General features: G+C 40.8%; 1 protein-coding gene across 3 annotated transcripts in view; it reads left to right on the forward strand.

Annotated features, from left to right (window-relative positions):
- LOC126335584 (cytochrome P450 9e2-like) overlaps positions 1-20,410 on the forward strand; it is a 99,043-nt gene that overhangs the window by 46,448 nt on the left and 32,185 nt on the right. For all 3 annotated transcript variants that reach the window (XM_049999017.1, XM_049999018.1, XM_049999019.1), the window contains exon 6: positions 10,608-10,829. In XM_049999017.1, coding sequence (XP_049854974.1) covers positions 10,608-10,829 — 222 coding nt within the window. The remainder of the gene's footprint in view (positions 1-10,607; positions 10,830-20,410) is intronic.

Below are 20,410 nucleotides of genomic sequence, written 5' to 3' on the forward strand. Positions count from 1 at the left end.
GACTGACATTCCTTGGCGTTTGTGTGAGTCATACATACAGATGTTAATTTCATGTTTCAGGGAACACTTCCATGTTGCCTCTCGTAACTGTATGAAACAAGTCCGTTTAAGCATTATGTTTAATGATTTGTTTGGGTATTTCTTTACGTTCTGGGCATAGAAGGATTACTAAATACCATAGTGGCCTAAAAACCGTGCTGAAAAACAAAGCAGTCAGAAACAGCCAAATACTTTGCACGTTTGTTGTCTTTAGAAAGGCATACACACAAGCACTTTTTGGTATTCTGGAAGAACAAGGGTTATATCCAAACACCATTAACCTCGTCAAAGAAACACTGACCGATACTACCTCCAAGGTGAAAGTCACGGGTGAAATATCCGAGCCCTTCTTGATCGAAACTGCCGTCCGACAAGGTGACGGTGTGTCTCCTCTCCTATTCAGCCTTGTCTTGGACAAGGTCATCCGCGAATGGGAAAAGGAATTGAAGAATAAAAATTGCTGGAAACCTATACAAATGGGGCGAGTCAAGTATAACATCAGAATTTCATTTTGCAACTGGCCAGTTCTACGTGACGATGCTTTGCTGAGAGTATAAGTTTTGACGATGCCGTTACGGCTTTATCACATTAGGACATGGTGTAGAACTGATTTGAAGATGGTCATTACTGACTGAAACCGGTCATCGTCAAAGGACTTTACATTGTGATCAAAGACTGAAATAACAAACCATTTTTAATAATATCACGTTTAGCTTTTGCTGACAACTTAGCCTTACTAGTGGATTATGAGCTAATAGCAATTGAACAGGTTGAAACCCTTCAGGAATGGGCAGAGAAAGTTGCTCTGCAAATATTTTTCCTAACGCCTGAGTCCATCAGCTCAAAAACTGACACCCAAAACTTGACTACAAAATATGGTCATATCAATAGAGTCTCATATTTTAAATGCTTAGGTGAAGTTCTTGAACTTACGGGGCGAGAGAATTTAGCACAAGACATTCGCCTCCAAAAACTAAAGAGAGCCTATGGAAAAATCTACAAGGTGTACTATAAAAAATGCTTGTCGAAAAGCACTAAAATTAGGCACCATAATACAGTATTAAAACCTGAAGTCCTGTATTCCAGTGAAACACTGATAGTCCGCATAAAAGGTTACCTAAAAACAAAAACAAAGAAACAAAAGAAAAAACACAAAGATACTAGGGCCAAAGCAAACAGAAGAGGCCTATAGATTACAATCTCGTCAAAGTACTGAGATACAAGCGGTCAAAAAAGACCTACAAAAAGCTCAGATAAATTATTCAGATATTTTGGACAGAAAGATATTTAAGCAGAAAGCTGACAGATGGGAAGTTAAGTTAGAGAATGAAGCTCCAAAGAAAGCAGCAACATAATGGACAGAGGAAAGGAAGAGAGCCCATGCAGAAAAAATGAAAGTAGTGTGGAAAAAAAGAAAAAAGAATCAAGAAGCTTTGCGTTATCCAGTAGGACCCAATTACACATATTAATAATAATAATAATGGCCTAAAATCGATCACAAAATGATCGCCCATCGTGCCACTCAGATAATCAGAGAAAGAATTGCAAGCTGACCTAAGAACTAAATATGTCAATATCCTACCAGTAGGACTTCCCATTCTTTAAAGACGTGAACTTTTACATGTAAAACAGCTTCAAAAGTCTAATTGCTTTATAAATAGTTGATGTGTTCAATATCTAACATTAAGCGTGTAAGCGAGGATAGGTTCAGAAAAGATTTGCAATTATAATTAGCGTTTGATGAAAATCGCTTAGTATACCCATCCTCAAATACTGGATAAATGCAGTCTAGGTAATTTGCATCTAGTGAGTTACGTTGCCTAGAGACAGATGTACAGTTTCCAAATGTAATATTTGTATATTGTGTCTAACCTACAACATAAGGTTATACTTCTTAATGAGTAGATCAAGGCAACATTTTAAATTTTTAAATTCGGTCAACAATTGTACGAACTTTTGTTCTGTGTGTATGCAACCTGCAACTGGGGGACTGCGAAACATGAAACAAGCGCCATAAACCGCGAATCATGAACCGATTTAATCGGTTACTAATATACGAGGGCGGGCTGGAAAATAATCCCTACGAATTTCTTAATGTGAAAACAATGGTTATTAACATCGTATATCTTTATTCTTCATGTCTACATATTTATTTCTCAGCACATTCACCTTGGCCACGAACACATTTCTTCCAGCGGGACCGGTTTGTTGATACCGTCACCATAGGATGTCTAACTTTGTTGAGGGAGCCGCAACCTGTCTTCTGGTTGTACCACTTGATTACTATCAAAGTGAAAGAAGTTCTCGAAGGCGTTCTTTGAGTTTTGGAAACAGATAAAAATCGGACGCGACCGAATGGGGGCTGTAGGAGGGATGGTCAATGACAAGTGAACCCACGTGACCTCAACGCACTGGACTGTAGCAGGCGTCGCAGCGCTCGTGTGTGGTCCAGCATTGTCATGCTGAAGGAGGAGTGCTACTTGTCTTGACGAGCTCTTCAGATTCACAACTCGATTACAACATGCTGTTTCTTACTAACTGACATAGTTACTTTATACACCGCCATGTTATACATTACAATTTGGAGCGATAAATATGTAGACATTAACAATGAAGATGTGGAATGTTAATAACGTTTGTTTTGTTTGTGCTGTTCTCGGGTCTCCAGCTGGGTGGAGTCGTTTTCAAACCACTATATTTCGACAGTGTTCCTTGCCGTCATCTTCAGGTGATACCTGCAGACTGAGCATCTCCGCTGAACCTCCTCCCCCTTTATATTCTGATCGCTCCCCACACCTTCCCCCGCGTCCTGCCACACGCGGCGCTGCGTGGGGTGGTGGTGGGGTGGGGCGGGCTGCTGGCTGCTGGATGCGAACTGTGGACCATCAGATGCCCTGCGGCCTTCGTCGGGCGCGGAAGTCGCTTTGGGTTGGCGTTGTGCTTTTAGTTGGCTGAGTGCTGGGTCCCAGGCTTTGATGAGGTTGAACCTGGCGTCTCTGTTGATCAGACCAACACCTACACGTATTTCCATCGCCTCCTTCAGAACACAGCTCCAAAAAAGACGAGGCCTGCCGTAAAACTTCCGTTTTCGCTTACTCCATAGTATCTCCAGTACCCATGTAATGCTCCGCAACCGCAGATTGTGTGGGCTACTTCAGTTCAGTGTGCCTTCTGTGTTCCTGGAATCTTTCTTCGATTGTCGGTACGGTTTCCCCGATGTAAGCCTTACCACATTTACACGGAATACGGCAAACACCCGGTTTGCGGAGCCCCAGGTGATCTTTTACTGTACCTAGCAGGGCACGCGTTTTCGTAGGTGGGCGGAAGACACATTTGATGTTACACCGAGCCAGAATTCTGCCGATTTTTTTGGATACTTTGCCGGCGTAAGGCAGATACCCCATTGTCTTCTCGTCCTCTCCGTTCTCTCTTTGCTGGGCTTGTGCATTCTGCCTGGAAGCACATCGAATTTGACTCTCGTTGTAACTGTTCTTCTCGAAAACGTCCTTAAGGTGGTTAAGTTCTCCTTGTAGGCTTTCCTCATCCGATATTGCGCGGGCCCTGTGAACCAGTGTTCACAGTACACCCTCAAGCTGTGAAGGATGATGACAGCTGGTAGCGTGGAGACACAGATCTGTGTGGGTTTCTTTCCTGTATACACTGTGTCCCCAAGTGCTATCCTCTTTGTGCTTGACTAGACCGTCCAGAAAAGGGAGTTCACCATTCTCTCCCACCTCCATGGTGAATTTGATGTTAAGATGCAGAGAATTCAGATGTTGGAGAAACTGTTGAAGTTTTTCTCTGCCATGCAGCCATATCACAAATGTGTTATCAACATATCTGTAAAAGCACATAGGCTTCAATGCTGCAGTTTCCAGTGCTTTCTCTTCGAAGTCCTGCATAAACAAGTCTGCTACCAATATTGACAGGGGACATCCCAGAGCAACAACGTCAACCCGAAACGACTTCCGCGCCCGACGAAGGCCGCAGGGCATCTGATGGTCCACAGTTCGCATCCAGCAGCCAGCAGCCCGCCCCTCCCCACAACCACCCCACGCAGCGCCACGTGTGGCAGGACGAGGGGAAGGGGTGGGGGGCGATCAGAGTATAAAGGGGAGGAAGTTCAGCGGAGACGCTGAGTCTGCAGGTATCACCTGAAGATGACGGCAAGGAACGCTGTCGAAATATAGTGGTTTGAAAACGACTCCACCCAGCTGGAGACCCGAGAACAGCACAAACAGTTAATTCGTCAGGTAATCCTAAGATCACACAACGATTGTTTTATTTAAAAACTGTAACTGTTCTCATAGCACGTTCTCGTAGATGTTTCACACACTAGTAATGGGTACTCGTAACAGAGCGTATGTAAACCTAGCATCATTGCAGGATATGTTCTGAGTTCAAATATTCTGATGCATCAAGCTTTCATGAAGACAGCCATGAGTTCTGGAAACACTGATCATGCCAGACTCAGTTCGCGCTCTTTGTACATCGTAAGCGCAGTGCTATGACCAAAGTAAACATGACTGAATGATATTCCTTGCCTTCAGAAAATTTCATGGTCCAGTACATTAACAACTTTTAAATAAATTGGGTTCCTGTGGGACATCTGACTAGGTTTGTGACTGAATGTTCACTGCATGATATCCTGGTTGAATAGTCACCTTCGATGTTGACGTAGTATCCAAATTTTATATTCATGTTGCACACTGATGGTTCAGCGGCCAGTATCAGATGCAATATCAGGCTTTTCACATGTGATGCAGTTATCTATGATGAAATTGCATGCTGTACTATAACCAGTGATACCCAGCTAGTTGTCTAAGAAAATCCGCCTAGTGCAAAGAGAGACAAGGGGGGATTCCGGTCGAGACCGATGAAAATATGGAATTGTTTTTACATAATTTGCATCAAAGTGTATACATTATGCCTGCAAAAGGAATTTTTTGTCATGACAGTATTTTACAAATTACAGCAAGGCCCCGGGAGTAGACAACATTCCATTGGAACTACTGACGGCCTTGGGTGCGCCAGTCCTGACAAAACTCTACCACCTGTTGAGCAAGATGTATGAGACAGGCGAAACACAATCAGACTTCAAGAAGAATATAATAATTCCAATCCCAAGGAAAGCAAGTGTTGACAGATGTGAAAATTACCGAACTATCGGTTTAATAAGTCACAGCTGCAAAATACTAACGCGAATTCCTTACAGGCAAATAGAAAAATCAGAATCGACAGCAGACCAACACCGACAACGATAGTTCAGGTATACATGCCGACGTCGCAAGCTGAAGATGAACAGATAGAGAAAGTGTATGAGGATATTGAAAGGGTAATGCAGTATGTAAAGGGGGACGAAAATCTAATAGTCATGGGAGACTGGAATGCAGTTGTAGGGGAAGGAGTAAAAGAAAACGTTACAGGAGAATATGGGCTTGGGACAAGGAATGAAAGAGGAGAAAGACTAATTGAGTTCTGTAACAAGTTTCAGCTAGTAATAGCGAATACTCTGTTCAAGAATCACAAGAGGAGGAGGTGTACTTGGAAAAAGCCGGGAGATACGGGAAGATTTCGATTAGATTACATCATGGTCAGACAGAGATTCCGAAATCAAATACTGGATTGTAAGGCGTACCCAGGAGCAGATATAGACTCAGATCACAATATAGTAGTGATGAAGAGTAGGCTGAAGTTCAAGACATTAGTCAGGAAGAATCAATACGCAAAGAAGTGGGATACGGAAGTTCTAAGGAATGACGACATACGTTTGAAGTTCTCTAACGCAGTAGGCAACACAGTTGAAGAGGAATGGACGTCTCTAAAAAGGGCCATCACAGAAGTTGGGAAGGAAAACGTAGGTACAAAGAAGGTAGCTGCGAAGAAACCATGGGTAACAGAAGAAATACTTCAGTTGATTGATGAAAGGAGAAAGTACAAACATGTTCCGGGAAAATCAGGAATACAGAAATACAAGTCGCTGAGGAATGAAATAAATAGGAAGTGCAGGGAAGCTAAGACGAAATGGCTGAAGGAAAAATGTGAAGACATCGAAAAGGATATGATTATCGGAAGGACAGACTCAGCATACAGGAAAGTCAAAACAACCTTTGGTGACATTAAAAGCAACGGTGGTAACATTAAGAGTGCAACGGGAATTCCACTGTTAAATGCAGAGGAGAGAGCAGATAGTTGGAAAGAATACATTGAAAGCCGCTATGAGGGTGAAGATTTGTCTGATGTGATAGAAGAAGAAACAGGAGTCGATTTAGAAGAGATTGGGGTTCCAGTATTAGAATCGGAATTTAAAAGAGCTTTGGAGAACTTACGGTCAAATAAGGCAGAAGGGATAGATAACATTCCATCAGAATTTCTAAAATCATTAGGGGAAGTGGCAACAAAACGACTATTCACGTTGGTGTGTTGAATATATGAGTCTGGCGACATACCATCTGACTTTCGGAAAAGCATCATCCACACAATTCCGAAGACGGCAAGAGCTGACAAGTGCGAGAATTATCGCACAAGCAGCTTAACAGCTCATGCATCGAAGCTGCTTACAAGAATAATATACAGAAGAATGGAAAAGAAAATTGATAATGCGCTAGGTGACGATCAGTTTGGCTTTAGGAAAAGTAAAGGCACGAGAGAGGCAATTCTGACGTTACGGCTAATAATGGAAGCAAGGCTGAAGAAAAATCAAGGCACATTCAGAGGATTGGTCGATCTGGAAAAAGCGTTCGACAACATAAAATGGTGCAAGCTGTTCGAGATTCTGAAAAAAGTAGGGGTAAGCTATAGGGAGAGCCGGGTCATATACAATATGTACAACAACGAAGAGGGAATAATAAGAGTGGACGATCAAAAACGAAGTGCTCGTATTAAGAAGGGTGTAAGACAAGGCTGTTGCCATTCGCCCCTACTCTTCAATCTGTACATCGAGGAAGCAATGATGGAAATAAAAGAAAGGTTCAGGAGTGGAATTAAAATACAAGGTGAAAGGATATCAATGATACGATTCGCTGATGACATTGCTATCCTGGGTGAAAGTGAAGAAGAATTAAATGATCTGCTGAACGGAATGAACAGTCTAATGAGTACACAGTATGGGTTGAGAGTAAATCGAAGAAAGACGAAGGTAATGAGAAGTAGTAGATATGAGAACAGCGAGAAACTTAACATCAGGATTGATGGTCACGAAGTCAATGAAGTTAAGGAATTCTGCTACCTAGGCAGTAAAATAACCATGGCGGACGGAGCAAGGAGGACATCAAAAGCAGACTCGCTATGGCAAAAAAGGCATTTCTGGCCAAGAGAAGTCTACTAATATCAAATACCGGCCTTAATTTGAGTAAGAAATTTCTGAGGATGTACGTCTGAAGTACAGCATTGTATGTTAGTGAAACATGGACTGTGGGAAAACCGGAACAGAAGAGAATCGAAGGATTTGAGATGTGGTGCTATAGACGAATGTTGAAAATTAGGTGGACTGATAAGGTAAGAAATGAGGAGGTTCTACGAAGAATCGGAGAGGAAAGCAATATGTGGAAAACACTGATAAGGAGAAGGGACAGGATGATAGGACATCTGCTACACATGAGGGAATGACTTCCATGGTACTAGAGGGAGCTGTAGTGGGCAAAAACTGTAGAGGAAGAAAGAGATTGAGGACGAAGGTTGCAAGTGCTACTCTGAGATGAAGAGGTTAGCACAGGAAAGGAATTTGTGGCGAGCCGCATCAAATCAGTCAGTAGACTGATAAACAAACAAAAAAAAAGGAAAAACTGGTGGATGCCGACCTCAGCGAGGATCAGTTTGGATTCCGCAGAAATGTTGGAACACGTGAGGCAATACTGACCCTACGACAAGAAAGATTAAGGAAAGGCAAATCTACATTTCTAGCATTTGTAGACTTAGAGAAAGCTTTTGACAATGTTGACTGGAATACTCTCTTTCAAATTCTGAAGGTGGCAGGGGTAAAATACAGGGAGCGAAAGACTATTTACAATTTGTACAGAAACGAGATGATAGTTATAAGAGTAGAGAGGCATGAAAAGGAAGCAGTGGTTGGGAAGGGAGTGAGACAGGGTTGTAGCCTCTCCCCGATGTTATTCAATCTGTATATTGAGCAAGCAGTAAAGGAAACAAAAGAAAAATTCGGAGTAGGTATTAAAGTCCATGGAGAAGAAATAAAAACTTTGAGGTTCGCGAGTGACATTGTAATATTGTCAGAGACAGCAAAGGACTTGGAAGAGCAGTTGAACGGAATGGACAGTGTTATGAAAGGAGGATATAAGATGAACATCAACAAAAGCAAAACGAGGATAATGGAATGTAGTCGAATTAAGTCGGTTGATACTGTGGGAATTAGATTAGGAAATGAGACACTTAAAGTAGTAAAGGAGTTTTGCTATTTGGGGAGCAAAATAACTGATGATGGTCGAAGTAGAGAGGATATAAAATGTAGACCTGCAATGACAAGGAAAGCGTTTCTGAAGAAGAGAAATTTGTTAACATCGAGTAGAGATTTAAGTGTTAGGAAGTCGTTTATGAAAATATTTATATGGAGTGTAGCCATGTATGGAAGTGAAACATGGACGATAAATAATTTGGACAAGGAGAGAATAGAAGCTTTCGAAATGTGGTGCTACAGAAGAATGCTGAAGATTAGATGGGTAGATCACATAACTAATGAGGAGGTATTGAATAGAATTGGGGAGAAGTGGAGTTTGTGGCACAACTTGACGAGAAGGGACCGGTTGGTAGGACATGTTCTGAGGCATCAAGGGATCACCAATTTAGTACTGGAGGGCAGCGTGGAGGGTAAAAATCGTAGAGGGAGACCAAGAGATGAATACACTAAGCAGATTTAGAAGGATGTAGGTTGCAGTAAGTACTGGGAGATGAAGAAGCTTGCACAGGATAGAGTATCATGGAGAGCTGCATAAACCAATCTCAGGACTCAAGACAACAACAATAACACAGCAAGTTGAACGAAACGGCGCGCCGAGCAAAATACTGGCAGCTGCAAGTGTTCGATGAATTAGTTCAAGAAAAGATTCGATTAGTACACGAATTTTTGTCCAATGAATATTTCCTTAAAAGATGCACCGGTATCAATACGTTATATGTCAACAAGAGCTTCAGTGTGTGCATTTGGAAACTTGTACCGAAACATTCCACCGTGGGGCAAAAGCTGTAGACATAGCAGCGTATATAACTGCAGCTACATTCATCGAAGGTTATTCGCCTATGCTTAAGATCACGAACGTTTTAGGAATCTCATAGGGACGGAGTGTAAAAACTTCGCGGAGTTCCCTGAGGAAACGCGCGGCAGTCGCAGAGCAAGGAGTGTCTCACTTTGTTGAAATAGTTCAGACTGAAACGAATACAGCACCAACTTCAGTATCAGAGCATGTTTGACGAAGAAGATGACTCTATGGTCTTAGTATTGCAGATTTACCGTGATATTTGAAACAACTTTTTGTTTGTTGCTCTTAAATTTAAACGCATTTTTCTCGAAACAACATTTTTTGACGCGAAGCATTCTAGAGCTCCAACAGATTAATCGATTCATTTCACTTCTTTAATTAAAGATAATTAAATTTAGGAGTTATGGCGTGAGCGTTTTCTATTCGAATTTTAAATATTTTTTAATCATTTCAATTTTTTTTAAAACATGCCAAGATACTTATGTGTTCCTCAAATAGCTACAATCCCATCGTGATGGCCCCGCAGATTCATTCTAATTCTATCTTATAGGCTTCAAAAATAGCCTTGAGTCTATACAATGCTTCTCGCGAACCAGGCTGCTCAGCCGTCATTTTTAATTTGTTATAAGATAAAAAAAATTATACAAGGATGCATGTATGATGAGTTCGATAAAAATAAAGCTTGTATAAAAAACGAATTCTAAACTTCACGAACATCTCCTTAATGCAGACGTATATAAAGTTGTGCAGTTCTAGAAACGTATGGGATAAATGGAATATTCATGGTTTAAGGAATTAATGGATCACAGGTAGAGTGAGTCAAGTCACACAAACATTTGGGAAAGAGTTGTTGTACTTAGACTCATTGTTAGCTCTTTCAAATTAAGTACAAGCTACCCAACATTATTATGTCATCAAACATCGACGCGAAGAAAGACACACAACACACTTCATATTAATTTATCTGTTTCCAGTTCTGTACTGAAGAGGAACACAAACATCCCGTTACAAATCCTAATCAGCTTGGAAATCCAAACATTTAAAATGTTCTGAGTAATTTACTAACTCGCGTTTATGTGTTTGGCATATCTTTAATGGTATTCCATTGGTTGTTAAGAACTGCACTTTACAAATGAACTAGCATACATCACCCACACCATGCTAGAGTGTCACTTGGAAGGTAAATATGGCTCGCCAACACATTGCGTTTTATAAACTACCGTGAACACAGTCTCTCTTGGACGGACAATATGTGTAAATTAATAACATGTCAAGACAGGTAGCAGAGTCATTTTATGTACTTCGTTTTTTCTTGAGCACACAGTATCCTGCACTCTGCATATCACCTTATTGCAGACCTCACTGATGACGATATCACGGCGCAGGCGCTCATATTTTTCATCGCCGGCTTTGACACTGTATCGACACTGCTGACCTTCTGCAGCTACCTGCTGGCCACGCACGAAGACGTGCAGCGGCGGCTGCAGAGGGAGGTGGACCAGCTGATGCAGAAGACCGGGGGGCAGCCCAGCTACGAGCAGGTCCTGGGCTGCCAGTACCTCGACATGGTGCTCTCTGGTAAGTCCTACGTCAGTGGAGTGAATATAAATTACAGCACAAGGTCGCATGTTACTGCTGTTAATTGTAACAGACAGAGTATAAACTTCCATTATGTGCGATACCGACAATTTTCAGGAACTGGCTGTTTCCTGAGTAGCTATGTTGCACATAATTCTCTGCCATGAACAGTTTAAGCTTGGGCAAAGAGAGACTTTGAACAACAGTTCTATACGGTGTGTTTTATTGTCATTCGTCTAAATGATGAAACCGTTTTCACTACTGTAGGCTGTCAGTTTCCTTCTTTCAATGTACCATGAATATAAAGTATTTTATGTGCTAGCTTTCCCCCTAAGGCCAGTTCCACAAGTCTGCAAATTAATACCAAAGACACATTAGTGAACAACATTAAGCATACATATTACAATTGTTATTTATATTATTTAAATGATATTGCGTGTGTGTGTGTCACATTTTACATTTTTTTTCGTGTCATGTGGGGACAGGCATGCACCCATACATACTCATTTTTGTTTTTTAATGCATGTTTCTTGGCGTCATGTAGGGATAAGTGCTTATTTTATTTATTTCTTGAAAATTTGGAGTTAACTTATCAGGAACTTTGTGTTGGTGTGTAAGACACCTCCAGCTAATGAAGTAGCTCATATTTTCACTGTAGTAATGATCGGGGTACTTTATAACGGTGCTATGGGAATGAGCAGTTTGTGACCTAATATTCGTCTATGAAACATTGAGACTCTCAACTGGTCTATTTTATTATGGAATTTCGTCGACCGCTTCATTTATCGTGTCCATATATAGCTTTTTATTCACATGACGTGCTGAGTGATATTGACAAGGGATTTCAGGTCGATTCCGTATTTCTGGATTTCCAGAAGGCATTTGACACTGTACCACACAAGCTGCTTGTAGTGAAATTGAGTGCTTATGAAATAATTTATGTGACTGGATCTGTGATTTCCTGTCAGAGAGGTCACAGTTCATAATAATTGACAGAAAGTCATCGAGTAAAACAGAAGTGATTTTTGCCGTTCCCAAGGTAGTGTTATAGGCCCTTTGATGTTCCTTATCTATATAAGCGATTTGGGAGACAATCTGAGGAGCCATCTTCGGTTGTTTGCAGATGACGCTGTCGTTTATCGACTAATAAAGTCATCAGAAGATCAAAACAAAATGCGAAGCGATTTAGAAGAAACATCGGAATGGTGCGAAAAGTGGCAATTGATCTTAAACAACGAAAAGTGTGATGTCATCCACAAGCATGCTAAAAGGAACTCGTTAAACTTCGGTTACACGATAAATCAGTCTAAACTAAAAGCCGTAAATTCAACTAAATACCTAAGTATTACAACTGCGAACAACTTAAATTGGAAGGAACACATAGAAAATGTTGTGAGGGAGGCTAACAAAAGACAGTGTTTTATTGGCAGGACACTTAGAAAATGTAACAGACCTACTAAGGAGACACAACGCTTGTCCATCCTCTTTTAGAATACTGCTGTACGGCGTGGGATCCTTACCAGTTAGGACTGACAGAGTACACAGAAAAAGTCCAAAGAAATGCAGCACCTTTTGTATTATCGCGAAATATGGGAGAGACTGTCACAGAAATGATACAGGATTTGGGATGGAAATCATTAAAAGAAAGGCGTTTTTCGTTGCGACGGAATCTTCTCACGAAACTCCAATCACCAACTTTCTCCTTCGAATGCGAAAATATTTTATTGACACCGACCTACATAGGGAGGTACAACCACCATGATAAAATAAGGAAAATCAGAGTTCATACGGAAAGATATAGGTGTTCATTATTTCCACGCGCTAAATGAGATTGGAAAAATAGAGAATTGTGAAGGTGGTTCGCTGAACCCTCTGCCAGGCACTTAAATGTGATTTCCAGAGTATCCGTGTAGATGTAGATGTAGATGAGCTCATTATGTAGATCAACTCTTCTGTACAATGGCTGGCACCAAGTTGTAACGCACCTGGAAATACAAATGGGTGGTGTACATTATATTGACTTCTCGTTTCGTGACCATGTGTCCTGTCCACACCATGTACCTGATAATCCCGCGGTAGTCGTATTGTCCTCCTTCACACAGCTGTTGGCTTGGCTGAAATTATCTATCGAAATTTTCAAGCGGTTAAGGGGAACAACTCAATGTTAGAACACATCACTGTCCTATGTCTGGTACGAACATCTACATTCTCAGACGATACGAAAAACCACAGGTAGCACTGATTACATTCTTAATCGTAAATGTTTATCGCAATCAACAATCTTGATGATTAACAGTCCAAAATGCCATTCGGACGAACGTATGCGTAACCGACACGACGCGGATGATTGTTGATGATGCAGAAGTCGAATGATCCAACGACAGTTCTTACGCTCGTCACTCCCACAGATATCTGTTAGTAGTCCTCCGTGTCACCAGTAACGATGTAACACTGTTAGTAAAGTTGATTTTTCACTTCTCAGTTCTCACTTGTACGAGCGTGCGCGTAACCGTCACGGCACAGCCGATTGTTGATAATGCGGAAACGCGATGATCGATCGCACGTCCTCACGCTCGCTTCAAGACACTCGCACTTGTTTGTACTCTTTTGTGGTAACTAATTTTTGCTGATTCACTTTAGTTCATTCTGAGAGACCGAACATGGCGCAGGTGTTGATACTGTACGGTACGACACGCAACGAGAGGATACACAAATACATTATCAGCAGCACTGCTCATTTTAAATTACTTCTTGACGCACTTTCCTCTGAATCATTTACTTATTTTATCACTTTACTGTAGTACCACTTGTAGCAGCACTTCAACTTCCATACTAACAATGCATCTCTAATGCAGAGCTACACACTACACAACATAACAGTTAAGTGTCCCACTCTCGACTCGACAGACGTGGCTGCCCGCAAAGATATTCCACAACTAAGCCAGCGATATGACAATACGCTTACATTCCCGCACGAAAAAGTTTACGAATTGTCGAAGAGAATATGGAAATATAAATAATTCTCTACTGCGGGGGTTTAGAGAGATGGTGTGAGTGGGGGGGGGGGGGGGGGGGTTGTATACTGCTTCATCCCACAGTTATATACCATTGCTACATTGTGGACCAGACATGAGTTACACATAATCATGGTAACATAAAGAACAGTTGTGAAATGTGCAAAATTTTATATAATAAAAGAACCCTACCCACAGTGCAACCTGTATAACAAAACACAGTTACCATAGAGTGGATAAACAAGGAGATAATACAATAAGACACAAAATATTAAGCCCCTGAAATAGAAACTTTTACAAATACAAAAGGTTAGATATGACAGATAGGTGACTGAAAGAAAGAGATAACAAAAATTAGTAGAAAAACACATGCATTCACTGCTACTCTTGGTGAACAATATCACTGGTGGCACTATTAGGCAAACATTGAAGAACCTCCATCAGCACTAGGCTGTCAAAATCCAAGGAAAAGAAAAAAGTATTATTTCGCTACTCACAACACAGCATCACAAGGGAGCGTCCTTTTGCAATGAAAGGGGGTGGGGAGTGAGTGTAGCGTCGTAGCGTCGATGCTGTGTTGGCCGGCAGATGTGGAGCGTAGTCGTCAACTGGCCGTTCTCGCCTCGTGGAAATCCGTCCATTGTCGTACATGAGACAGTTTAATGGCGCTCTCAGTGTTGCCCCAGCAATGCCTATTCAACGTAGCCTTAGTCTGTTGCTGCTACAGTAGACATTACGATCTTCTATGTGACATAATAAACACATAGGCTATTAAGAAGAAAGAAATAAATGGATGTCCTTTAAGTTAAATTTAGTTACTAAGTGAATGGTACAAAAAATAATAGCAATCATTAACCAGGAGTAGTAAGAAACTTTGAAATGAAAAACTTTTGTATACCACAACCTATGTACACTAGACACTAATAATCACTCAAACCATCTCACTGTGTGGGCAAGATGAAATGTTATACATATAATCTAGGTTACACAGAAGGTGAAAAGAAAGAAAAAAATTGCATATGGCTGTAACACATCCTAGTTAAATCTCAATCGATTCGAGCGTCCTCATGAAACCTCATAATAATCAGAAATTAATGTCTGTACTTAAGGACAATAGCAGCTGACATGTGTACATATTTAGACACATCACAAGATATCACTCTCATTAATCTTGCTCACTATAGTTTAATGTTTTATACTTGGTGTTTGCCCTTGTGGCATGAGGTATGCTGATGATTACACCCTCAAAATATGTTATATACGCTTTCCACTTGCCATGTTTCCAATTTTGCACCTGGTCATCCAATGCATTGTGCCTTGTGTTCTGGTATCCGTAGCCGCCATGGACGCCTCTGTGACCACCATGGCCACAGAAAGCACCGTAATGTCTCCTGTCATTATAATTATTCCAATGTCGTCCACTATGTCCATTGTCATGGTTTTAATGGGTATAGGTATTAGTTTCATTGTTCCCTGATACTCTTCTATCATCTTTCCTCCTCCTGTTCCTTGTGATTCATACAACGGGTTTAATTCTCCTGAGACTAACTTCATTCTCTCTACGTCATCTTTAGGGAAAGCTAGCAACTTCTCCTGAACTCCAGTTGGTAGCTTACTTATGGTCAGAGACACTATTGCTTCTGTCGTCACTGGTTCACCTAAATACAACTTCCTCTCATAATTTTTTTGAAAAAATTTCTTTAATTTCTGGTCACGCCCTCTCGCAAAACTTCTACCCTGGTATAGACTGTTGTGTACTTCATTTTGCTTCTGTCTCGACCAATAATGCTGCAAAAACTCATTTTCAAATTCAGCAATGGTTGTACAATTATGTCCTATTCTCACATCCCAGGTAAGAGCTTCACCTTCCATTCTTGCTGCAACGAAGCGTACCTTTCTTTGCTAGACCCATAATTCAGGTAACATGCCCTTAAATTGATCTAAGAAATTTTTAGGATGCCTCCTATGTGGTTCGAAGTACTTAAAATTCCCTATGCCAAGGAAGACCTCATCACTTTGTGTACCAATTAAGCTACCACCAGCAATGCCTCCATCACATAATAGTGATTTCATTTCACTCTTCACCTGCTGACTGACCTGTTCTTTAGTCTTTTGTACCTCACTGTACATCTCTTCTACTCACCATGCGTAAGCATCCTGGTTTAGCGCAATAGCTGATATCCTGTGATTACAGTGTTTCAGTTCCTCATCTAGTTGTTCAAAATGCTCAACGTAAGCCTGGACCTAACTGCTTTGACATCTGACTCGTTTTTGTTGTGGTCTTCAGTCCTGAGACTGGTTTGATGCAGCTCTCCATGCTACTCTGTCCTGTGCAAGCTTCTTCATCTCCCAGTACCTACTGAAACCTACATCCTTCTGAATCTGCTTAGTGTATTCATCTCTTGGTCTCCCTCTACGATTTTTACCCTCCACGCTGCCCTCCAGTGCTAAATCTGTGATCCCTTGATGCCTCAAAACATGTCCTACCAACCGATCCCTTCTTCTAGTCAAGTTGTGCCACAACCTTCTCTTCTCCCCAATCTTATTCAATACCTTCTCATTAGTTACGTGATGTATCCACCTTATCTTCAGCATTCTTCTGTAGCACCACATTTCGATAGCTTCTATTCTCTTCTTGTCCAAACTAGTTGTCATCCATGTTTCACTTCCATACATGGCTACACTGCATACAAATACTTTCAGAAAAGACTTCCTGACACTTAAATCTATACTCGATGTTAACAAATTTCTCTTCTTCAGAAACGCTTTCCTTGCCATTGCCAGTCTACATTTTATATCCTCTCTACTTCGACCATCATCTGTTATTTTACTTCCTAAATAGCAAAACTCCTTTACTACTTTGTCTCATTTCCTAATATATTTCCCTCAACCTCACCCGACTTAATTTGACTACATTCCATTATCTTCGTTTTGCTTTTGTTGATGTTCATCTTATATCCTCCTTTCAAGACACTGTCCATTCCGTTTAACTGCTCTTTCAGGTCCTTTGCTGTCTCCGACAGAATTACAATGTCATCAGCGAACCTCAATGTTTTTCTTCTTCTCCATGAATTTTGAAACGTACTCCGAATTTTTCTTTTGTTTCCTTTACTGCTTGCTCAATATACAGATTGAATAACATCGGGGAGAGGCTACAACCCTGTCTCACTCCTTTCCCAACCACTGCTTCCCTTTCATGCCCCTCGACTCTTATGACTGCCATCTGGTTTCTGTACAAATTGTAAATAGTCTTTCGCTCCCTGTATTTTACCCTTGCCACCTTCAGAATTTGAAACAGAGTTTTCCAGTCAACGTTGTCAAAAGCTTTTTCCAAGTCTACAAATGCTAGAAACGTAGGGTTGCATTTTCTTAATCTTTCTTCTAAGATCAGTCGTAAGGTCAGTATTGCCTCACGGGGTCCAACATTTCTACGGAATCCAAACTGATCCTCTCCGACGTCCCAGTCTACCAGTTTTTCCATTCGTCTGTAAAGAATTCGCGTTAGTATTTTGGAGCTGTGACTTATGAAACTGATAGTTCGGTAATTTTCACACCTGTCAGCACCTGCTTTCTTTGGGATTGGAATTATTATATTCTTCTTGAAGTCTGAGGGTATTTCGCCTGTCTCATACATCTTGCTCACCAGATAGTAGAGTTTTGTCATGACTGGCTCTCCCAAGGCCGTCAGTAGTTCCAATGGAATATTATCTACTCGTGGGGCCTTGTTTCGACTCACGTCTTTCAGTGCTCTATCAAACTCTTCATGCAGTATCTTATCTCCCATTTCGTCTTCATCTACATCCTCTTCCATTTCCATAACATTGTCCTCAAGTACATCGCCCTTCTATAAACCCTCTATATACTCCTCCCACCTTTCTGCTTTCCCCTCTTTGCTTAGAACTGGGTTGCCATCTGAGCTCTTGATATTCATACAAGTGGTTCTCTTCTCTCCAAAGGTCTCTTTAATTTTCCTGTAGGCTGTGTCTATTTACCCCTAGTGAGATAAGCTTCTACATCCTTACATCTTCCTCTAGCCATCCCTGCTTAGTCATTTTGCACTTCCTGTCGATCTCATTTTTGAGACGTATGTATTCCTTTTTGCCTGCTTCATTTACTGCATTTTTATGTTTTCTCCCTTCATTAATTAAATTCAATATTTCTTCTGTTACCCAAGGATTTCTACTATCCCTCGTCTTTTTACCTACTTTATCCTCTGCTGCCTTCACTATTTCATCCCTCAGAGCTATCCATTCTTCTTCTACTGTGTTTCTTTCCACCATTCCTGTCAATTGTTCCCTTATGCTCTCTCTGAAACTCTGTACAACCTCTGGTTCTTTCAGTTTATCCAGGTCCCATCTCCTTAATTTCTCACATTTTTGCAGTTTCTTCAGTTTTAATCTACAGGTCATAACCAATAGATTGTGGTCAGAGTCCACATCTGCCCCTGGAAATGTTCTACAATTTAAAAACTGATTCCTAAATCTCTGTCTTACCATTATATAATCTATCTGATACCTTTTAGTATCTCCAGGGTTCTTCCACGTATACAACCGTCTTTCATGATTCTTAAACCAAGTGTTAGCTATGATTAAGTTGTGCTCTGTGCAAAATTCTACTAGGCGGCTTCCTCTTTCATTTCTTAGCCCCAATCCATATTCACCTACTATGTTTCCTTCTCTCCCTTTTCCTACACTCGAATTCCAGTCACCCATTACTATTAAATTTTCGTCTCCCTTCACTATCTGAATAATTTCTTTTATTTCATCGTACATTTCTTCAATTTCTTCATCATCTGCAGAGCTAGTTGGCATATAAACTTGTACTACTGTAGTAGGTGTGGGCTTCGTATCTATCTTGGCCACAATAATGCGTTCACTATGCTGTTTGTAGTAGCTTACCCGCATTCCTATTTTCCTATTCATTATTAAACCTACTCCTGCATTACCCCTATTTGATTTTGTATTTATAACCTTGTACTCACCTGGCCTAAAGTCTTGTTCCTCCTGCCATCGAACTTCACAAATTCCCACTATATCTAACTTTAACCTATCCATTTCCCTTTTTAAATTTTCTAACCTACCTGCCCAATTAAGGGATCTGACATTCCACGCTCCGATCCGTAGAACGCCAGTTTTCTTTCTCCTGATAACGACGTCCTCCTGAGTAGTTCCCGCCCGTAGATCCAAATGGGGGACTATTTCAACTCCGGAATATTTTACCCAAGAGGACGCCATCATCATTTAGGCATACAGTAAAGCTGTATGCCCTCGGGAAAAATTACGGCTGTAGTTTCCCCTTGCTTTCAGCCGTTCGCAATATCAGCACAGCAAGGCCGTTTTGGTTAATGCTGCAAGGCCAGATCAGTCAATCATCCAGACTGTTGCCCCTGCAACTACTGAAAAGACTGCTGCCCCTCTTCAGGAACCACATGTTTGTCTGGCCTCTCAACAGATACCCCTCCGTTGTGGTTGCACCTACAGTACGGCCACTACCCTTTCAAAACGTTTAGTATTGCCTGCATCATTCTCCTCTACTGGAACACTAAGTTCATTTATCTCTGATGACTTGACTCATCCAGTTTCCTTAGAGCCACATTAGTCTCATCGATTTTTTTACTGAGTCGTTCATTTATGTGCTCTACCAATCGCTTAATATCTTCCCTTAATTGTTTGTTTTCTGGAAATAATAATAATTTCTGGTTTTCTACTGATCGCCTAATATATTCTTTTTGGCACATAATATCTTCCCTCTGATGCATAATATCTTCCCTCTGGCGCTTAATGTCTTCCTCTAATTGTCTGTTACTATTCAATAATATTTTGAGCATGTCAACGATAGACAGGTCAGGCCAAAGTATACAATCATCTCGTTTGGGCGTCTCCATGATTGGTGACGACACTGCATTAGGACTTCCCATCTCTGCAGATCAACTACTGTCCCCTATACCGGAATCCTTCGACATTTCACTACTACTTGCTTCTGTTTTCGTCTCCACCTGATTACTTTCACCTAAAGAGATTGCTTTCACATCCCTGTCTACTGCAGTTGCACCAAGCTCATTACTTGCCATAATGAACCACGGTGAAATCATCCAAGCAAAATTATAATAACACTCATAGCATAGTATCGATAGCAATATCCATAACCCAACTACAACGCCGTACACATTCGACGCTGTAATTCGTGCTCAGAAGCACACATAACAAACAAGATCACCAAAAGAAAAAAAAGGAATTAAATATAAGCTAACGTAAATGTAGTTCTGCAATTGTATTAAGGGTATACGGAATGCCCTATGCTTACAATGTTAAATTGAGCTAAAAGTTAGGAACATTTTCTCATTTGTTATTTGGACGATACTCTTGATTTTTCACAGAATGCAGAGATACGTTCTGCTTTTATGCTGAATTATTAATTTTGAAAAAATAGTGTATAGTTTTTTAGTTTTTCAGATATTTTATTTTTTGTAAATGTTAAAAAAAGTTATACATTTTAACAAATATTTTAAAATTTACATCCAAATAATTCAGCATATCTTTTAATTCAGATATATTAGAAGGTCTTAAG

This window comes from Schistocerca gregaria, chromosome 2 (assembly GCF_023897955.1).
Source record: "Schistocerca gregaria isolate iqSchGreg1 chromosome 2, iqSchGreg1.2, whole genome shotgun sequence".
In the NCBI taxonomy this organism is placed as follows: Eukaryota; Metazoa; Arthropoda; class Insecta; order Orthoptera; family Acrididae; genus Schistocerca; species Schistocerca gregaria.